Source organism: Typopeltis vanoorti, chromosome 22 (genome assembly GCF_054136105.1).
Source record: "Typopeltis vanoorti isolate ZY-2024b chromosome 22, IOZ_Tvanoo_1.0, whole genome shotgun sequence".
NCBI classification, from domain to species: domain Eukaryota; kingdom Metazoa; phylum Arthropoda; class Arachnida; order Uropygi; family Thelyphonidae; genus Typopeltis; species Typopeltis vanoorti.
This window is the reverse complement of record NC_143570.1, coordinates 23,112,525-23,128,595: the sequence shown is the minus strand read 5'-3', so window position 1 is coordinate 23,128,595 and position 16,071 is coordinate 23,112,525. Positions and strand designations below refer to the sequence as shown.

Genomic DNA, 16,071 nt, shown 5'->3' with positions numbered 1-16,071 from the left:
AAAAAAGAAAATTGAGGAACGAATTGTACTTTTTCCCATAGGTTATTATATTCGATTAGTGCGTTTTCAATTAACGCACCTGTTTTAAAGAACACATTAGGCGCATTAATCGAGGGATTGCTGTAATAGATATAAAAATAATATAACCAACATGAAAACATACTCAGGTGTTGATATAGGTTCAGATCATAACCCTGTTGTGTCTACTTTACAAATTAAACTAAAAAACATTTCTAAAAACAATCATACTGAAAGAATTGACAGCTCTGAATAAATCTGACAACATAATGGTATTTAACTCAGAAATTAGGGAAAAATTAGATCATGTAAGATATAAAATAGAAGACAATATACTATGTAATACAGAGGAAATTGAAAACAGGTGGTCATATTTTAGAAGTGCAATATATGAGACAGCTAACAAGGTTATTCCAAAAATTAAATACAAAAAGAAAAAACCCTTGTTGACTGAATCAATACTAGAACTTATGAATGAAAGACAAAAAAAAAAAAAAAAAAAAAAAGTACACAACAGTATAGAATACTCAGTAAAATTATAAAAAATGAATGCAGGAAGGCTAAAGACATGTGGCTAAATGAAAAATGTAAAGAAAGAGAGGAACTGGACAAGAAACATAATAGCAAAGAAATGCATAAGTCAATCCAAGCTCTGAATAAAAGATCAAAATGGAAAAATGCTACTAGAGCCACAAGATATAATAAAAAGATGGAAAGAATATGGAAAAGAACTGTTTAACTCTGATCGCACAGATGCACCAAATATACAAAATATGGATGGTGAACCAATTACATATGAAGAAATAGCATACACTCTAAGTCAAATGAAAACAAGTAAAACACCAGGCCCTGACCCCAGATTATTATTATTAGTAGTAGTAGTATCTCCATGGGGGAGACCCCAATATCAAAACAATATCTATCATATCTCTTGTTGAATTCATTTACAGACGAAGAACTCACAACTGAGTCAGGCAATGCATTCCATTCATTCACCACACTCCAGGAGAAAAACTTCATTCTCACATCCTTATTAACCACACTTTTCCTTAATTTCCAGGGATGACCTCTTGTTCTTCCATCACTATCACACAACTTAAACATTCCCCCCCCCCACATCAACTTATAAAAACCTTTTAGTAATTTAAATGTTTCTATCATATCCCCTCTTCTTCGCCTATCAACTAACCTCTGCGATGCACAAGCTCTCAATCTGTTAATGTAGGGAGCATTTTTACATCACTCACCAACTTAGTCACTCTCCTCTGAACCCTCTCCACAACCTCCTCATCTCCAAGGAATCCAGGTGACCAGACCTGAGCACAGTAATCCAAATGTGGAAAGTATCAACCCTTTATAAAGGGGAATAATAACCTCTTTATCTCTGGATTTTAGTGTGTTCCTCAATTACAAAGCAATCCGATGTGCAATGTTGGACACCTTTAGCAATGTGTCCCCTGAACTTCATCTCCCTATCCACCAACTCCTAAGTTGGTGGATAGGGACCCACCTTGCAACCCCTAAATCCCTAGCCTCATCAATCTCTTGGAGTACCGTTCCATCAATGTAGTACACAGCTGGTAATCTTTTAATCCCAAAATGCATAACTTTACACTTTTCCACATTGAACTAACATCCATTACCTTTTACCCATTCTACCAGCTTATTTAAATCATCCTGCAAACTTTCAACATCAGCTTGATTTTTTATTGCGCTACCCAACTTTGCATCATCAACAATGGCCAAGCACAGAGCCCTGAGGCACACCACTGGTCACCAGCCTCATTCTGGACTCTGCTCCTCCATACATCACCTTCTGGTTTCTCTCCCTGAGCCATTCTCCTATCCATATCACCAGTTTAGTATCCATCCCTATCTGCTCCAATTTGCACAATAGTATTCCATGGGGTATCCTGTCAAAAGCCTTAGCAAAATCCAGAAGTACCACTGTGTTGCCATTTCCTTTGTCCAATTCAGATGTCATTGTATTATAGAAAGTTAATAAATTGCTAAGGCAGGATTGATTTTTAACAAAACCATGTTGGCCCCTATTGAGTATCATATTCTGATCCACCCATTCTTGAATTCTGTCTTTAACCAACTCTTCCAATACTTTTACAACTGCACCCAAGATTGTGATTGGCCTGTAATTAACTACCACAGTCTTGGAGCCACCTTTATGCAAAGGAACTACTTTGCCTTCCTTCCTCTTCCTAGGGACCATACCAGAGTTCAAACTTAAGTTAAATAACCAAGTAAGAGGTGTTGACAATTCCTTTGCACATTCACGCAACACCCGAGCTGATATTCCATCTAAACCTACAGCAGTGTTTGTATTTAAATTCTTCAATATACTAAGTATCTCTGATTTATTAACTTCAATTCTCACATTAGTTATTGCTACAGGTACAGAGATATCCTCACTTGGGTGATAGCCTTTTGAAAAGTGATCACTCAGTAACTCTACTATTACATCTGAATTGGTCACCTCAATACCATCAGCACTCACTAAGGTTATCCTTCCAAAGTCATGCTTCCTTTTACTTGCCACATAGCAGAAGAATTCTTTGGGATTACTCTTGATCTCCTTGGCTAAGGTCTTCTCATAATCTGATTTAGCTTTTCTTACTATACTGGTAACCTTCCTAGCTTGAGCCTTGTACTGCTCATGGGTGTACTGATCCACTTTCTCCTTTTAAATTCTCCATAACATTTTCTTTTTTTGCAGATCAAGCCTGATACTATTACTTATCCATCTAACACCTACCTTGTTTGTCTTCCTGACCATGGGAATACATTCTGATATTGCCTTCCTCAGGTAACTGCTGATTTTACCCCATGCACTGCTAACATCTTTCCCCTGTAATATGTTCTGCAATGGAATGGCTGGAAGCTCACTCTGAAGCTTGTTATAACTACCTAACCTGTAGTTCTGTATATACCCCTTCTTAAGAGAGAAATGCACAAATTTTGCAACTTCCCAAGTCAATACCACATGATCGCACTCACCAATTGGAGGTAACGAGAACACCTTACTTATGTATATGTCTGAACCAATGACCAGGTCCAACACTCTCACACCACGAGTCCCTTCAGTTATGTGCTGTTTCAAGTAGTTGTGATATTTCCCTCCTTCCAACTGATATCACCATAATTAAAATCCTCCATAATAATCACTAAATCTGCACTCATTGCACTAATTTGCTGATGGATGAATTCAATATCACCACCTGTACCCCCTAGCGTATAGCAGCATCCAACTGTATATTTGGTTGCGTTGGTCACTATTTCACACCAGACCGCCTCAAATGAACTCTCATTCACATGTCTATCATCTTGATATACTACTTTCTTTGGCTGCAACACATCAGCTATCATCAACAGTACTCCTCCCTGCTGGGTCTATCTTCTCTATCCTCCCTGAAAATAGTGTACCCATCACATTCAATTCCAGTAACTACATCTTCTGCTGACAGCCAAGTTTCACTAATGACTAAAACTTTTGTTGAGATTGTGAAATAGTGACGAACGCAACCAAATATACAGTTAGTTGCTGCTATAGGCCAGGGGGTACAGGGGGTGATACTGAATTTATGCATCAGCAAATTAGTGCAATGAGTGCAGTGTGCAGATCCCTATTGAATTGTTAAAGAAAGTAAATTAAAACACACTTAATGACCTAAAGGTTATTTTTAATAACATCTATGATACAGAATACATCCCTGATGATCTAAGGAAATCCATCTTTGTCACTATTCCAAATTCCACGAACTTTTGAATGTTCAGAATACAGACTAATAAGTTTAACAAGCTATGTTACAAAATTACTACTGAGAATAATCCTAGAAAGAATAAAAAGCACTTTGTCAGTAGAAATAGAAGACACTCAATCAGGTTTTCAAAAAGACAAAGGTACTACCAAGAGAAGGAATTTTCAATTTGAAAACATTATGTGAAAGAAGCCTTGATAACCAGAAAAACATATATCTTTGTTTTATTGACTACACCAAAGCATTTGATTCAATAAATCATAAGAAATTAATACACATCCTACAGAATAACGGGTTAAAAGGAAAAGATCTACGTATAATTACAAATATATACTGGAATCAAATGGCCTCAATAAGATATAAAACTGCATATTCTGACAACTTTGAAATCCAAAAAGAAGTAAGACAAGGATGTGTCTTATCACCCTTATTGTATAATATATATAGTGTGCAAGTTTTTAAAAATATTTCAGAACTGAAGGGTGTAAAATTCGGGGGTAGGAACTTCAACAACTTCAGGTATGCAGATGACATAGTCCTTATAGCTGAATCTAAAGATGATCTTCAAAACTTAGTCACAGAAATTTACAACAGAAGCTTAGACATGGGATTAATTACAAACTTAAAGAAAACAAAGTGCATGTTTATATCAAAAGAACCAATAAATAAGAAACTAAACATAACTGTTAACAAAAAAAAAAAAAAAAAAAATTGAACAGGGTCAGTCTTTTATATATTTGGGACAAATGTTTACAGACAGAGAAAATTCCCTTAAAGAAATAAAAAGAAGAATAGAGATAGCAAGAAAAGCCTTTATTGATATGAAAACTGTTCTAACATCCAGAGACATTAATATAGACACAAGAAAAATATTAATAAAATGCTATATCTGGTCAAGCCTTCTCTACAAAAGTGAAACTTGGACTCTAAATAAAGAAGGAGAGAAAAAATTAGAAGCTTTCGAAATGTGGACCATTCAGAGAAATGTTGAAAATACCATGGACAGAGAAAATGAAAAGCGAAGATGTTTTAAAGAAAGCAAAAATGAAAAGAACATTAATGAAAATAATTAAAGAACAAAAACTTAAATATTTTGGACATCTAACTAGACAAGAAGGCATTCAGAAATTAATATTAGAAGGGAAACTGGATGGAAAATGAGGGAGAGGTAGACCCAAGAGAATGTGGTTTGAAGACATTGACTATACTGGCTTGAATTACCATAAATGTTCCAGAGCAGCAAAAGAAACAAAAAAGTTTTGTGACATGGTTGCCAACCTTTCTAGGGGTTGACAATTGAAGAAAAAGAAGTATTTGGAAGTGATGGTGGACAGGTGGTTGAAGTTCTGGAGACATTGCAAATGTGGGTAAAATAACACAAAATATCACTTGGTTGCTGAAAAAAACAGATTACAAGTAGGAATAAGGAGTTATTATCCCCATTTATTATGTTAATGTGGCTACATCGACTGCATATTTGTTAGCCTGGTACTTGGGATTCTTGGGAAAGAAAGTGATGACGAGGATCCAGAGGCAGGTAATCTGTATTATTATTATTATAAGAATATATAATAATAATAATAATAATAATAATAATAATAAATAAATGATTAAATAAAAATTAAATAAATAAATAAAAATAATAATAATTTGGGAAACAGAGATGGAATGTAGAATTTATGCTTGGTGTGGATATATTGTTGGAGATGGAGGAAATAACAGATCTTGGGGTGATGGTGGATAAGGATCTAAAATTTAGAGGACGCACTGCCAAAATTGTGAGGACAATACAACGAATTCTGGCAATGATGCAGAGGACACTGACTTGTAGAAATAAGGAGATTCTTATTCTGTTGTATAAGGCTCTGATTAGACCACACATGGACTACCGTGCACAGATTTGATCACCTGGTTTTCAAAAGGATGAAGAGATGTCGAAAAGGGTCCAGAGGTGAGTGACTACGGTATTTTCTGATCTCTAGCATGAAAGGTTGAGAAATTGCATCTTCTCAACCTTTCCATATGAGGAAAGGTTGAGAAGATGCAATTTATAGAGTTTAGTCAATAGGAGGAAGAGGGGAAATATGATAGAAACCTACAAGTTTTACAGGAAATGGTGGGAGATCAGGGGAGAACAAGAGGTCATCCCTGGAAGCTGTATAAGAAGAGTGTGAACAAGGGAGTGAGAAGCAGGTTTTTTGCTTGCAGAGTTGTGAATAATTGGAATGCCTTGCCTGAGAGTGTGGTGTCCGCAAAGAATTTGAATGTGATGAAGGCATGGTATGATGAACTGTGTGTATAACCCTAGATGAATCTTTGACTACATGGGGTCTTAGGGTAATATAATAATAATAAGAATAATAAATTAATAAATAAATAGCAATGGTGGAATGTATGAAGAAAAACAATTTTCCATAAAAGGAATAACTTCAATTATCCATTTTAAGGTTCGGAGCTTTCTGCATTAAAAAGCTATTAATGCTTTCCGCATCTTTTTGCTTAAAAAGCTATTAAGGGCTACTTCAGTTTCTGGAAACTGATAATGTTTCTCAGAAACTGAAGCTGATAATGCTGCATTTTATTACTGGTGGAGCAATGTAGTACTTAGGTATTTATCTGTAGTCATTTTCTTTTTACATACTGAATTTGTAAGTTTCTTTTAGGTGGAGATTAATACGTCCAAAGAAGAGAGGGTCCTATTGTCTTCTATTTCAACTGTGAAACTTATTCAAGGATATATACTGTAAGTTGAAGGTAAATTCAACAACAAGGTGTTCCTTGAATCTTTACATATAATATAAATTTCAACATACCCAATCCATTTCTTTCAAGGAGAAGATTAGATGAACATTAGACATCCATATAAAATGGGAGCACAAAAATATCATTGAAGATTTGAAGCAGTTTGTAAACAAGAATCAACCCTTGGAGTCTCGGTGGCAAACTCTGAAGAAGACATCGATTCAGCTAGGGAGGTATGTGGTGAAGTTGTTTCTATCCTTACAAACAACGTTTCTATCCTTAAAAAAAAAAAGAATCCCATGGTGGACATAAGAAGTTAAAGAAGCAGTTCTGGAAAAGAAGAAAGCATATCGAAAGTTCTCAGCAAATAATTTAGTAGATGCCCTCAAAGATTACGGAGAAAAATGTAATAGAGTTAAGCTATTAAATTAAGGGGATAAAAATCCTTTATTATTTTACAGCCAGTAAACTGGCTGTAAAAATAATAAGGGATTTTTATCCCCTTAATTTAATTAACTTTGCCAGAAAAAATAGCCGTTTGGCTTTTCATCTTAGAGTTAAGCTATGTTTAAATGTAGCTAAACAAAAGCCATGGGAAGAATTCATTAAGAATATAGAAAATAAATATCAGGAAGGTGGCAAAATGTTCTGGAGGCTATTAAAAAAAGTTTAAAAATGGAGTAAAGAGTACTGTAAAAGGAATCAAAGATATGACATGAAAACTGAAGATAAGGATATCCTAGATGGCCTAGAGTAATTCGAAAGACTGTTAATGAAAAAAGCAGTGACAGAACCATAGTAAAAAATTTTAAGAGAAATGCACACAGAAGTACATATCAATACATGAGGTAGAAAAAGTTGTGAAAAACTTGAAATGTGGAAAGGCAGCTGGAGTAGATGATATTCGACCAGAAATGCTCAAATATGGAGGTCAAAGTGGCTACACTGCATAATTCAGAAGGGCCTGGTCAGAGGGTCAAATTCCGGATGACTGAAGTAGAGCTCTCATAGCACCCATCTATAAAAAAGGGAATAAAGTTGAATGTGAGAATTACAGAGGAGTTCTTGTACTAAGTGTTCAGGGTTAAATTTATGCAAGCATACTTGAAAAGAGGCTGAGAAAAATTGTGAAAAAGAAACTAGGAGAAGAACAAGTTGGGTTCAGGCCAAATAGAGGTTGTCAGGGTCAGATGTTCACTTTACGACAAATAGTCGAGAAATTATGGGAGTATGACAAGGATCTGTACTTTTGTAGATCTGGACAAGGTGCTTTTACCATTTACCATATAACTGTAGTGTTTTTCAAAACACTACAGTTATATGGGATAAATGGAACATTATACAGAGAAATACATTAAAGAAATATGTTTAAGTTGATATGACAGTAGTTTGAATTGAAGGAAATAGAGAAAGAGGTTTTGATGTAAAATTAGGTGTAGAACAAGTAGATTTGTTTAGGAGTATACTCCTAAACACATCTAGTGCAAAGCTCCAGGATTCTCTACTTAAACTGAATACAGTTGTAACGAATTTGGCATGAAAATCAACAATAAAAAGACCAACACTATGAAAATAGGCAGAAACACTAAACACATCCATTGCATTCTGAATGAAGAGCCTATAGAACAAGTAAAATGTTTCAGCTATTTAGGTACAGTTTTTAGTGAAGTTCACAAGTTAAATTAAATCTGGAAATAGACAACAGAATTAGCAAAGCTGGTATGGTTGATAGTCAAATGAGTAAATTTATTTAAAATAAGAGAGAAATTGGCCAAAACACCAAGCTAGCAGTATACAAGATTGTGTTCAAACCAGTTTTAAGTTATGGATCCAAGAGTTGGGTTAGAAATAAAGCACTTGATCGAAGACTAGAGACCACAGATATGACAGTTCTGAGAAAAATAAGGTGAATAGATGACATCAACTGCAGAATCATATTAAAAATTAAGATATTAGAAAGGAACTTGGCATTGTTAGCATTGAAGAATGTGTAAGCAGAGCTAATCTAAGGTGGTATGGCCACTTAAATAGAATGGATAAGGATAGGTTAGCAAAACAGGTGTTTGATGTCAAGATGGCAGGAAAGAGACTCAGAGGAAGACCAAGATCTAGTTGAATTGATTCAGTCAGAAGTCCTCTAGAAGCAGAAAATATTCGATATGACAATATTAGAGTGTCAACAAGTAGTAGACTCATTTGGAGGAAAATTGTAGAGGAGATAAATAATAATGCAAACTTAATTATGTAGGGCTATCATAGTAGCTTGAACACCCCTTGAGGGTACACATCAAGACATTGATGATAATAAGATAATAAATCTTATTTAACCTTCTAGACAACCAAGAAACATTATTTGGCAGTAAATCAAAATATATCTCATATAAGTTACATCTATAATTTCAAGAAAACTTTTGAATATGATTCATCCTCTCACACAGTGCAATAATGACCAAGGTTTGATACTTAATCACATGTAGTTCAGTTCTTGTATAAGTTAGTTTTTAGTTCTAGCAGTGATGAGAATCAAGTTTTTTTTTGTTTTTTTTGTACATATGTAATTTTTTTTTTAATGTCATTAGGAACTAAAAGTATTTTACATCATATCTCTCCATGTCATTTATTTGAAGTTCATATGCTCTTATGTTGAATCTTTGTTTTGTCATTTGTGCTCGTTTAATTCAAATTTCATATCGATGTCTTTGATACCTGAAGGGAAATTTTATGGAAATAAAATCTGTACAAGTCTTCCACTGTTAATTACTGTGTTTAAATCAATGTCTACTTACATTCCTATTATTTTTTGCAATATTTCTGAGCTTCACAGAAAGATGTTTCTATGTAATGTAACCATTATGACAAACATTTAGTTGTACATAAAAAGTGGATGAAAATAAGTGGCTCTGCTTGTAAGATTAAAGAAATTTCAGTCTCTCAAAGTTCAATGCATTTGTATGCAAACTAGCAAGTCCTTACCCTTATTAATTTTTTGACTTAATGATCAAAAACTCCATAGCCTTTATAAATCCAGTCTACTAAAGATGAATTAATCACAATTTTATCTCTAGAGTAGTCTGATATTATAGAACATATTTCTATGAAATCCTCCAAGAAAGTTTTTGCAGTAATATGTGATAATCTTTATGGAAATTAAATTTTCTTGTTAGCCATCACCTGACATCCTTTTCTATTATTAGAGAGCCAGATAAAACTCTATTAATATTTAGAATATATGTCTCTTCAGGGGAAGTAAATACCTCATCAAAAGGTCTTGATTTTGTTATTATTCCTAAATCTGTAATCTGTCCTTGTTATGGATTTTTCCTGGCAAGAGATAAAAGTTCATTATTTTATTATTATTATTATTACAGGCAGCTCCAAGGAGTCCTTAGACTCATCGAGAGAGGCCCAATAGTTGGAAGGGGGCCAATCATTTGATGCTGTTGGCACACTCTCCCTCGATGAGTCTTTGGACTCCCTGGAGGTGTCAAATAATAATAATGCCAAGAACAACTATTCAGCATTCACACAGTATCGATCATATTTCACCTTGAACTCATTTACAGTCATGGCACCCACAACAGACTCTGGCAGCTTATTCCACTCATTTACCACTCTCCAAGTAAAAAACTAGCTCTAACACCCTTGCTAACCACACTCTTGCTCAGCTTCCATGTATGGCCCCTAGTCCTCCCACCACCAGTCCTATTCTCAAAAATATCTTCTGAATTAATCTTATAGAAACCCTTCAGTAATTTGAATGTCTCAATCATATCACCCCTTTTCTGCCTATCAACCAATTTCTGCAGCCCACAAATCTTCAACCTGTTCTCATAAGGTTCATTCCATAGACCTGCTATCATCTTGGTCACTTGTCTCTGGATCCTCTCCACCTCTTCCCCATCGAAGTGTCCATGTAATATTCTAATGGATAACAGGTTTGTTTTGAAGTGGCACAAATTCTTTTTAAGTCTAAGCCTCCATCTTCAAATCTGTTTTATTCAGAACTTAAAGCCTTACTCTCCCCTTGAAGAAGAAATATAAATTTTATTATCGCAAAGGCTGATAAATGAAAAGCAACTGGGATTCAAGATAGGAAAGAATGCTATAAAAATTTTTTCTTAATGCTACATTAACTACACTACTTATCATCCTCTTTCTGATGATCTAACCTCTAGTCATATAAATAACAAACCCATTGACAGTGTCTCTGGGATGTTCAAACCATAAAGAAGTTAAAACCTATCATGGCCACACTCCTAGATTGTATGGACTCCCAAAAAGTCTAGATGTTCCATTATGAACTGTCATCAACTGCATCGGTTCACTCTGTAATAAAATCTTGAAACACCTTTCTAAATTACTCTTGACCTTCATAGGTAAATAAAAAATTAAAGAAAAAATCTCAGACCTTTGACTTTACTTTGATGATCGCCTAATCATCCTGGATATTATATCTCTCTTTAAATGTTCCTCTAGATGAAACATTAGAATTACAGGTAACCATCGATTTATGTGGATTTGCTTTTACATGTTTTTTCCACAATTGTATACATATATATTATGATACTGTCTATATGTTGCTATGCACTTGGTGCATCTGCCATGTGCACAGCACATTACCCAACATATCACCTCATATCTGAAAGTTCAAAATTTGTTCTGATTTGAAGATGAACTTTAAAAACAGAGGCATGTAAATGTCAGTTTAATACACTTCTGATGCTATTTTTTCCACATGCACATAAAATTGGTCTTCTTATTTGGCCAAGATACTTCTTGGCTGTATCCAGTATTATAACCTTGACTACTTCCCAAAGCATTTCTGGTGAGCACTCATCACTAGTCTCCAAAAAATCATCCAACCGAGTTGATGTTTCATCTATGAACCTACTAGAAATTACTCAGATATCCAGTCTAGTGGGATGGTTTTGGAGTCTGCCTTACTTTGGCTCTTACTAGATGATGGTCTGTACCACAGTCTGCTCCAGGACAAGTATGCACATCAGAGATGCTTGTCTTCCACCAATGGAAAGCCAGAATGTAATCAATCTGGTGCCTTGACCCATCAATGTTAAATGTCCAAGTATAGATCAGTCATAGGTGTTTCTGAAAGCAGTTATTGGTAATAACTAACCTGTCAGCATGGGAAATTCCAATAGTCAATAGTCTTTCACCACGAGTGTTACATTCACCCAGACTAAACATGCCACACTCAAGCCTAACTCTCATACTCTTTAAAAATTAAAAAAAAAACAATTGTTAAAAAAATTTTTAAACATCAACTGCTGTCCACAAGTATTGAAAACCCTGTATATTACTTAAAACGTAAGTGTTAAGTGCATTAGCAGTATACCACTGGTTTTCAACTTCGTAACGGCAAAATCCCTAGCCTCATCAGTTTTTGCATGCATCATAATCTGACCAATAAAATATGCCACTGGAAATCCTATTGCGCATAAGCACAATTGATTTTCTTACTAGACCAAGGAAGAAGTTATTGTAGAGTTGTTCAATAACATTCTGCTAAGATTTTTTTATACTGATGGTAATGATATTATTCTAAAGAAACAGGAAGTTGAGGAATCAGTACTTCAACCCAATTCCTTGAAGGTCAATGAGGCAGAAGTCTATGATTGCTTAAGTCATACTGATGTGAATAAGACTATTGAACTAGATGGAATTTCCCCACGTGTTATGAAAGAATGCACGAAGGAACTGACACTTCCATCAACTTAGTTGTTTAATGAGAGTCTAGTGTCCTCAACAATGCCTAATGAGTGGAAAGATGGCAAGATTGTTCCATTGCATAACGGTGGAAGCAAAACGGATGTTTCAAATTACAGACCAGTTTGCATTTCTGGAGTGGTTGTTAACATCTTAGAGAGATTGGTTAGGAATAGAATACAAGATTGGGTGGACGAGGAAAAAATTCTGTATAGAGGTCATTATCATCATCAATTTCCTGATATACCCTCAAGGGGTGTACAGGATATGATAGTACTACATGAAAAATTATATCATTACTAACTTCCTATCTACAATTTTCCTTCAAATCAGTCTGTTACCTGTCAAGACTCCAACATTATCAGATCTTATATTTCTATCTTCTAAAGCACTTTTTACTGTATCAATTCACCTATATCTTGGTCTTCCTCTGGGTCTTTTTCCTGCTAACCTGGTAGAGAACACTTGTTTTGCATATCTTTCCTCTCCCATTCTGTTTAAGTGACCATACCACCTGAGATGACCTTGACATTGTCAAGGTCAGCATGAGTTTGTTAAATGGAGGTCTTGTTTTACAAATTTGCTTAACTTTTGTAATAAGGTTACTACTATCCTGTATAGGAGTGATTCATATACAGTAATACTTCTGGATTTTACAAAAGCATTTGACAGGCTACCACATAATAAACTGGTATATTATTATTATTATTATTATTATTAAACAAGACCTCATGGAGTCAAAGACTCATCTAGGAGGTCCTTTTATCTCACACACATCTCATCATACCATGTCTTAAACACATTCAAACTCCTTGCAGACACCACACTCTCAGGCAAGGCATTCCAATCACTCACAACTCTGAACGAAAAAAATCTACCTCTCACTCCCCCTACTCACACCCTCTTTATACAGTTTCCAGGGATGACCTCTGGTTCTCCCCTGATCTCCCACTATTCTCTGTAGAACTTCTCCACCATTGATGCTATAACAACCCGTTACCAACTTAAAGCAAATGGGATTGGAAAATCAGTGGTTGATTGGATAGCAGACAGGCTTTCTAATCGATAACAAACAGTTGTATATAGAGATGCCATGTCTCTCAGGAGGAGAGTTACCAGTGGAGTCCCACAGGGTTCTGTTCTAGGGCCACTGCTGTTCAATTTGTTTGTTAATGATATTGCGAGTGGTTTGCAAGCTGATATTCAGCTGTTTGCAGATGATGCTAAGCTAGTTAAAGTTATTAGGAATGATGAAGATGTACTGGTGCTTCAGAGCAATTTTAATAAAGTGGCTATGTGGGCAGGCAAGTGGGGGATATCAATTTGACACCAGCAAATATAAGATTTTGCACTTTGGATCTCAAAAAAGTAGAGTTGCATATCATATTGGAGACATTGTATCACAGGAGGTGGAGGAAGCATGTGATCTTGGGATATTGGTGGATAAAGAATTGAAGCTGAAGGGACATATTGCAAAAATAATAAAAACAGCACAAAGAAATGCCAGTATACTAAGAAGAACACTAAGAAGTAGAGATAAGGATGTGGTCATTCCGCTGTACAAGGCTTTGATTAGACCACATATGGACTACTGCACATCGATTTGGTCACCTGCATTTCTAGGTGAGAAGCAAGCTCTGGAAAAAGTTCAGAAGCGAATAACAAAAGGAATATCAGGGTTGTGGAATATTGACTATGAAGACAGGCTGAGAGAATGTGAATTACAGACACTAGTCAATAGGGGCGATATGATTGAGACATAAATATAGATACTGAGGATATTTTTAAAACAGTTGAAAAAAGGGAAGGGGATAGACAAGAGGTCATTCTTGGAAGTTGTATAAAGGTGTGGTGTGTAAGAAAGTGTAGCATGACTTTTTGCATGGAGAATGGTTGGTGAGTGCAGAAACATTGAACCAATTTAAGATGAGGTATGATAAACATTATCACTGTTTGAATGCATCTTACTATAGCCTCCCCTGATATGTCTTGACTCCAGGAGGTGTTTGTATAATAATAATATTGAACTGTCAGCCATTATCACTTGCTTGATGTTTCCACCTGTTCATATCGTTGTTTACAAGTGTTGTATATCAGCAGCATTCCTGATTGCCTGGAAATCTTCACATCAGCAATCAAGTTAACATTTCTTGGGTCCTGCCCAACATCATTAATGTATTGGGCAAAAGACAATAGTTCAAGGACTAATCCTTGACAGGACCGAAAATTTCAGATAAGACTCAATGGTCAGTGTATTAGGTGTCAGTAGAGAAATTTGGACATTATTTACTGTAACGAGATCAAGACTAAAATGCCGAGATAGCCGGTCTAGTACACCCCCCCCCCCTTTGTTACTAGAAGATTTCAAAATCTTTACAATATCGTTTTCGAACTATAAGTCTTTTTCAAAGCAAAATGTGTAGCAAAAAAAAAAAAGGTTGTCCTTATAATAGCGCATTACGCTGTTGTTTTTTCATAACATTTAACACTTTTTTTGTGTGTGGGGGGGGGTCTCATGGTTGACTTATGACTGAGAAGTTACTTAAAATAGACTGTAAGCAGTGCCTATTACTTATCATACCTTCTTCTTTATTACTTTCAACACCATTTATTGCTTTGCAAAATGATCTAATGAAACATTTATGATATTTATATCTGCAAACCCGTAACAGGCTGAAATATTGCTCCATATATTGCACGTCTCCACAATCAGATTGCTAAACGGTATCGTTCACAAACTGAAACTTCACCTTAGTAAATTATGGTAAAGTTTCAGTTTTCGAAACTTTTTAAAATTATTTATCTTTCATTCTTGTAAAAGAGAAGCATGTTGAGTTATATAATGTTATGAAATCTAATATTAAAGTATTAAAATAGTAATTAGTAGTTCTTCAATTTTTTGTAGTAGTTCGCATGGATATCTCTTAAGATATCCATGCAAACTACTACAAAAAAAAAAAAAAAAAAAAAAACAGAAAAATGAACACTTTTAGGGGGGATATGAAATTCTACATTGAATCTTTCTACTTATAAATTGTGGATGACGGATGTAAAACAAATTTTATCTTTAAAATGGTCAGGTAGATTTATTTCTAGATTTCCAACTCCGTTATTCAGACCTACAAGAGTAAACATTTTTTAATAAATTTAGTTTAATCCTTTTATCCAAGTGTGAGTAAACAAAGTTTGCGCCTGAAAGTATCTTCAGGACTGGGGTAAGGTAGTACAACACCAGGAAACTCGTTGCAAAGATGGACCAAGCTAACATCACTCCTACCTCAGTATCTCCCATAATGCAAAACACATCTCCTTGCGGATATGTATAATGTTATACATCAAGGGAAGGGCCACTACCCACACTAGTTTCGACCTTTATTGAGGTCTCTTCAGTGGGAGCCAGGCCCAAGTGGAGATACCAGGAAGAAGCATTAGCAAGTTCATCACCAGTAGGAGTTGCCAAACGGTGTGCCACCTTTTTATTAAATTACTCTAGATTTAGAGAAATAAACTTTCAAAAAAAAATAAACTTTCAATTTTTTAAGGTTGTATTGATTCTAAAGAAATTCTGAATGGTGTTTTAATTATTTTAAGAAACCACCACTGAATCTCATCAATGGTGATTCTTAAGGAAATCCTCTTTTTTTTTTCTAATCACGGTATAAAGAATTCTTAAAAACCAGGGGGGAAATACCATATAAAAACAAAACTACGGTATACATAAAATAAATTGTTTTTAGCTTTCACTGATAGCTGAGCAAATAGTCATTAATGACTTCATCAATAATGCTGATGTATACTACAGACTACTGCAGACAAC

The 16,071-nt window shown here is 35.1% G+C and overlaps 1 protein-coding gene across 1 annotated transcript in view; it reads right to left on the bottom strand.

Moving 5' to 3' along the window:
- Window positions 1–14,947, bottom strand: part of LOC150094212 (AFG1-like ATPase) — a 299,001-nt gene extending 284,054 nt beyond the window's left edge. The window contains exon 1 of the mRNA XM_090411886.1: window positions 14,836–14,947. Coding sequence (XP_090268012.1) covers window positions 14,836–14,944 — 109 coding nt within the window. The 5' untranslated portion in view covers window positions 14,945–14,947. The remainder of the gene's footprint in view (window positions 1–14,835) is intronic.
- Window positions 14,948–16,071: the final 1,124 nt, after the last annotated feature.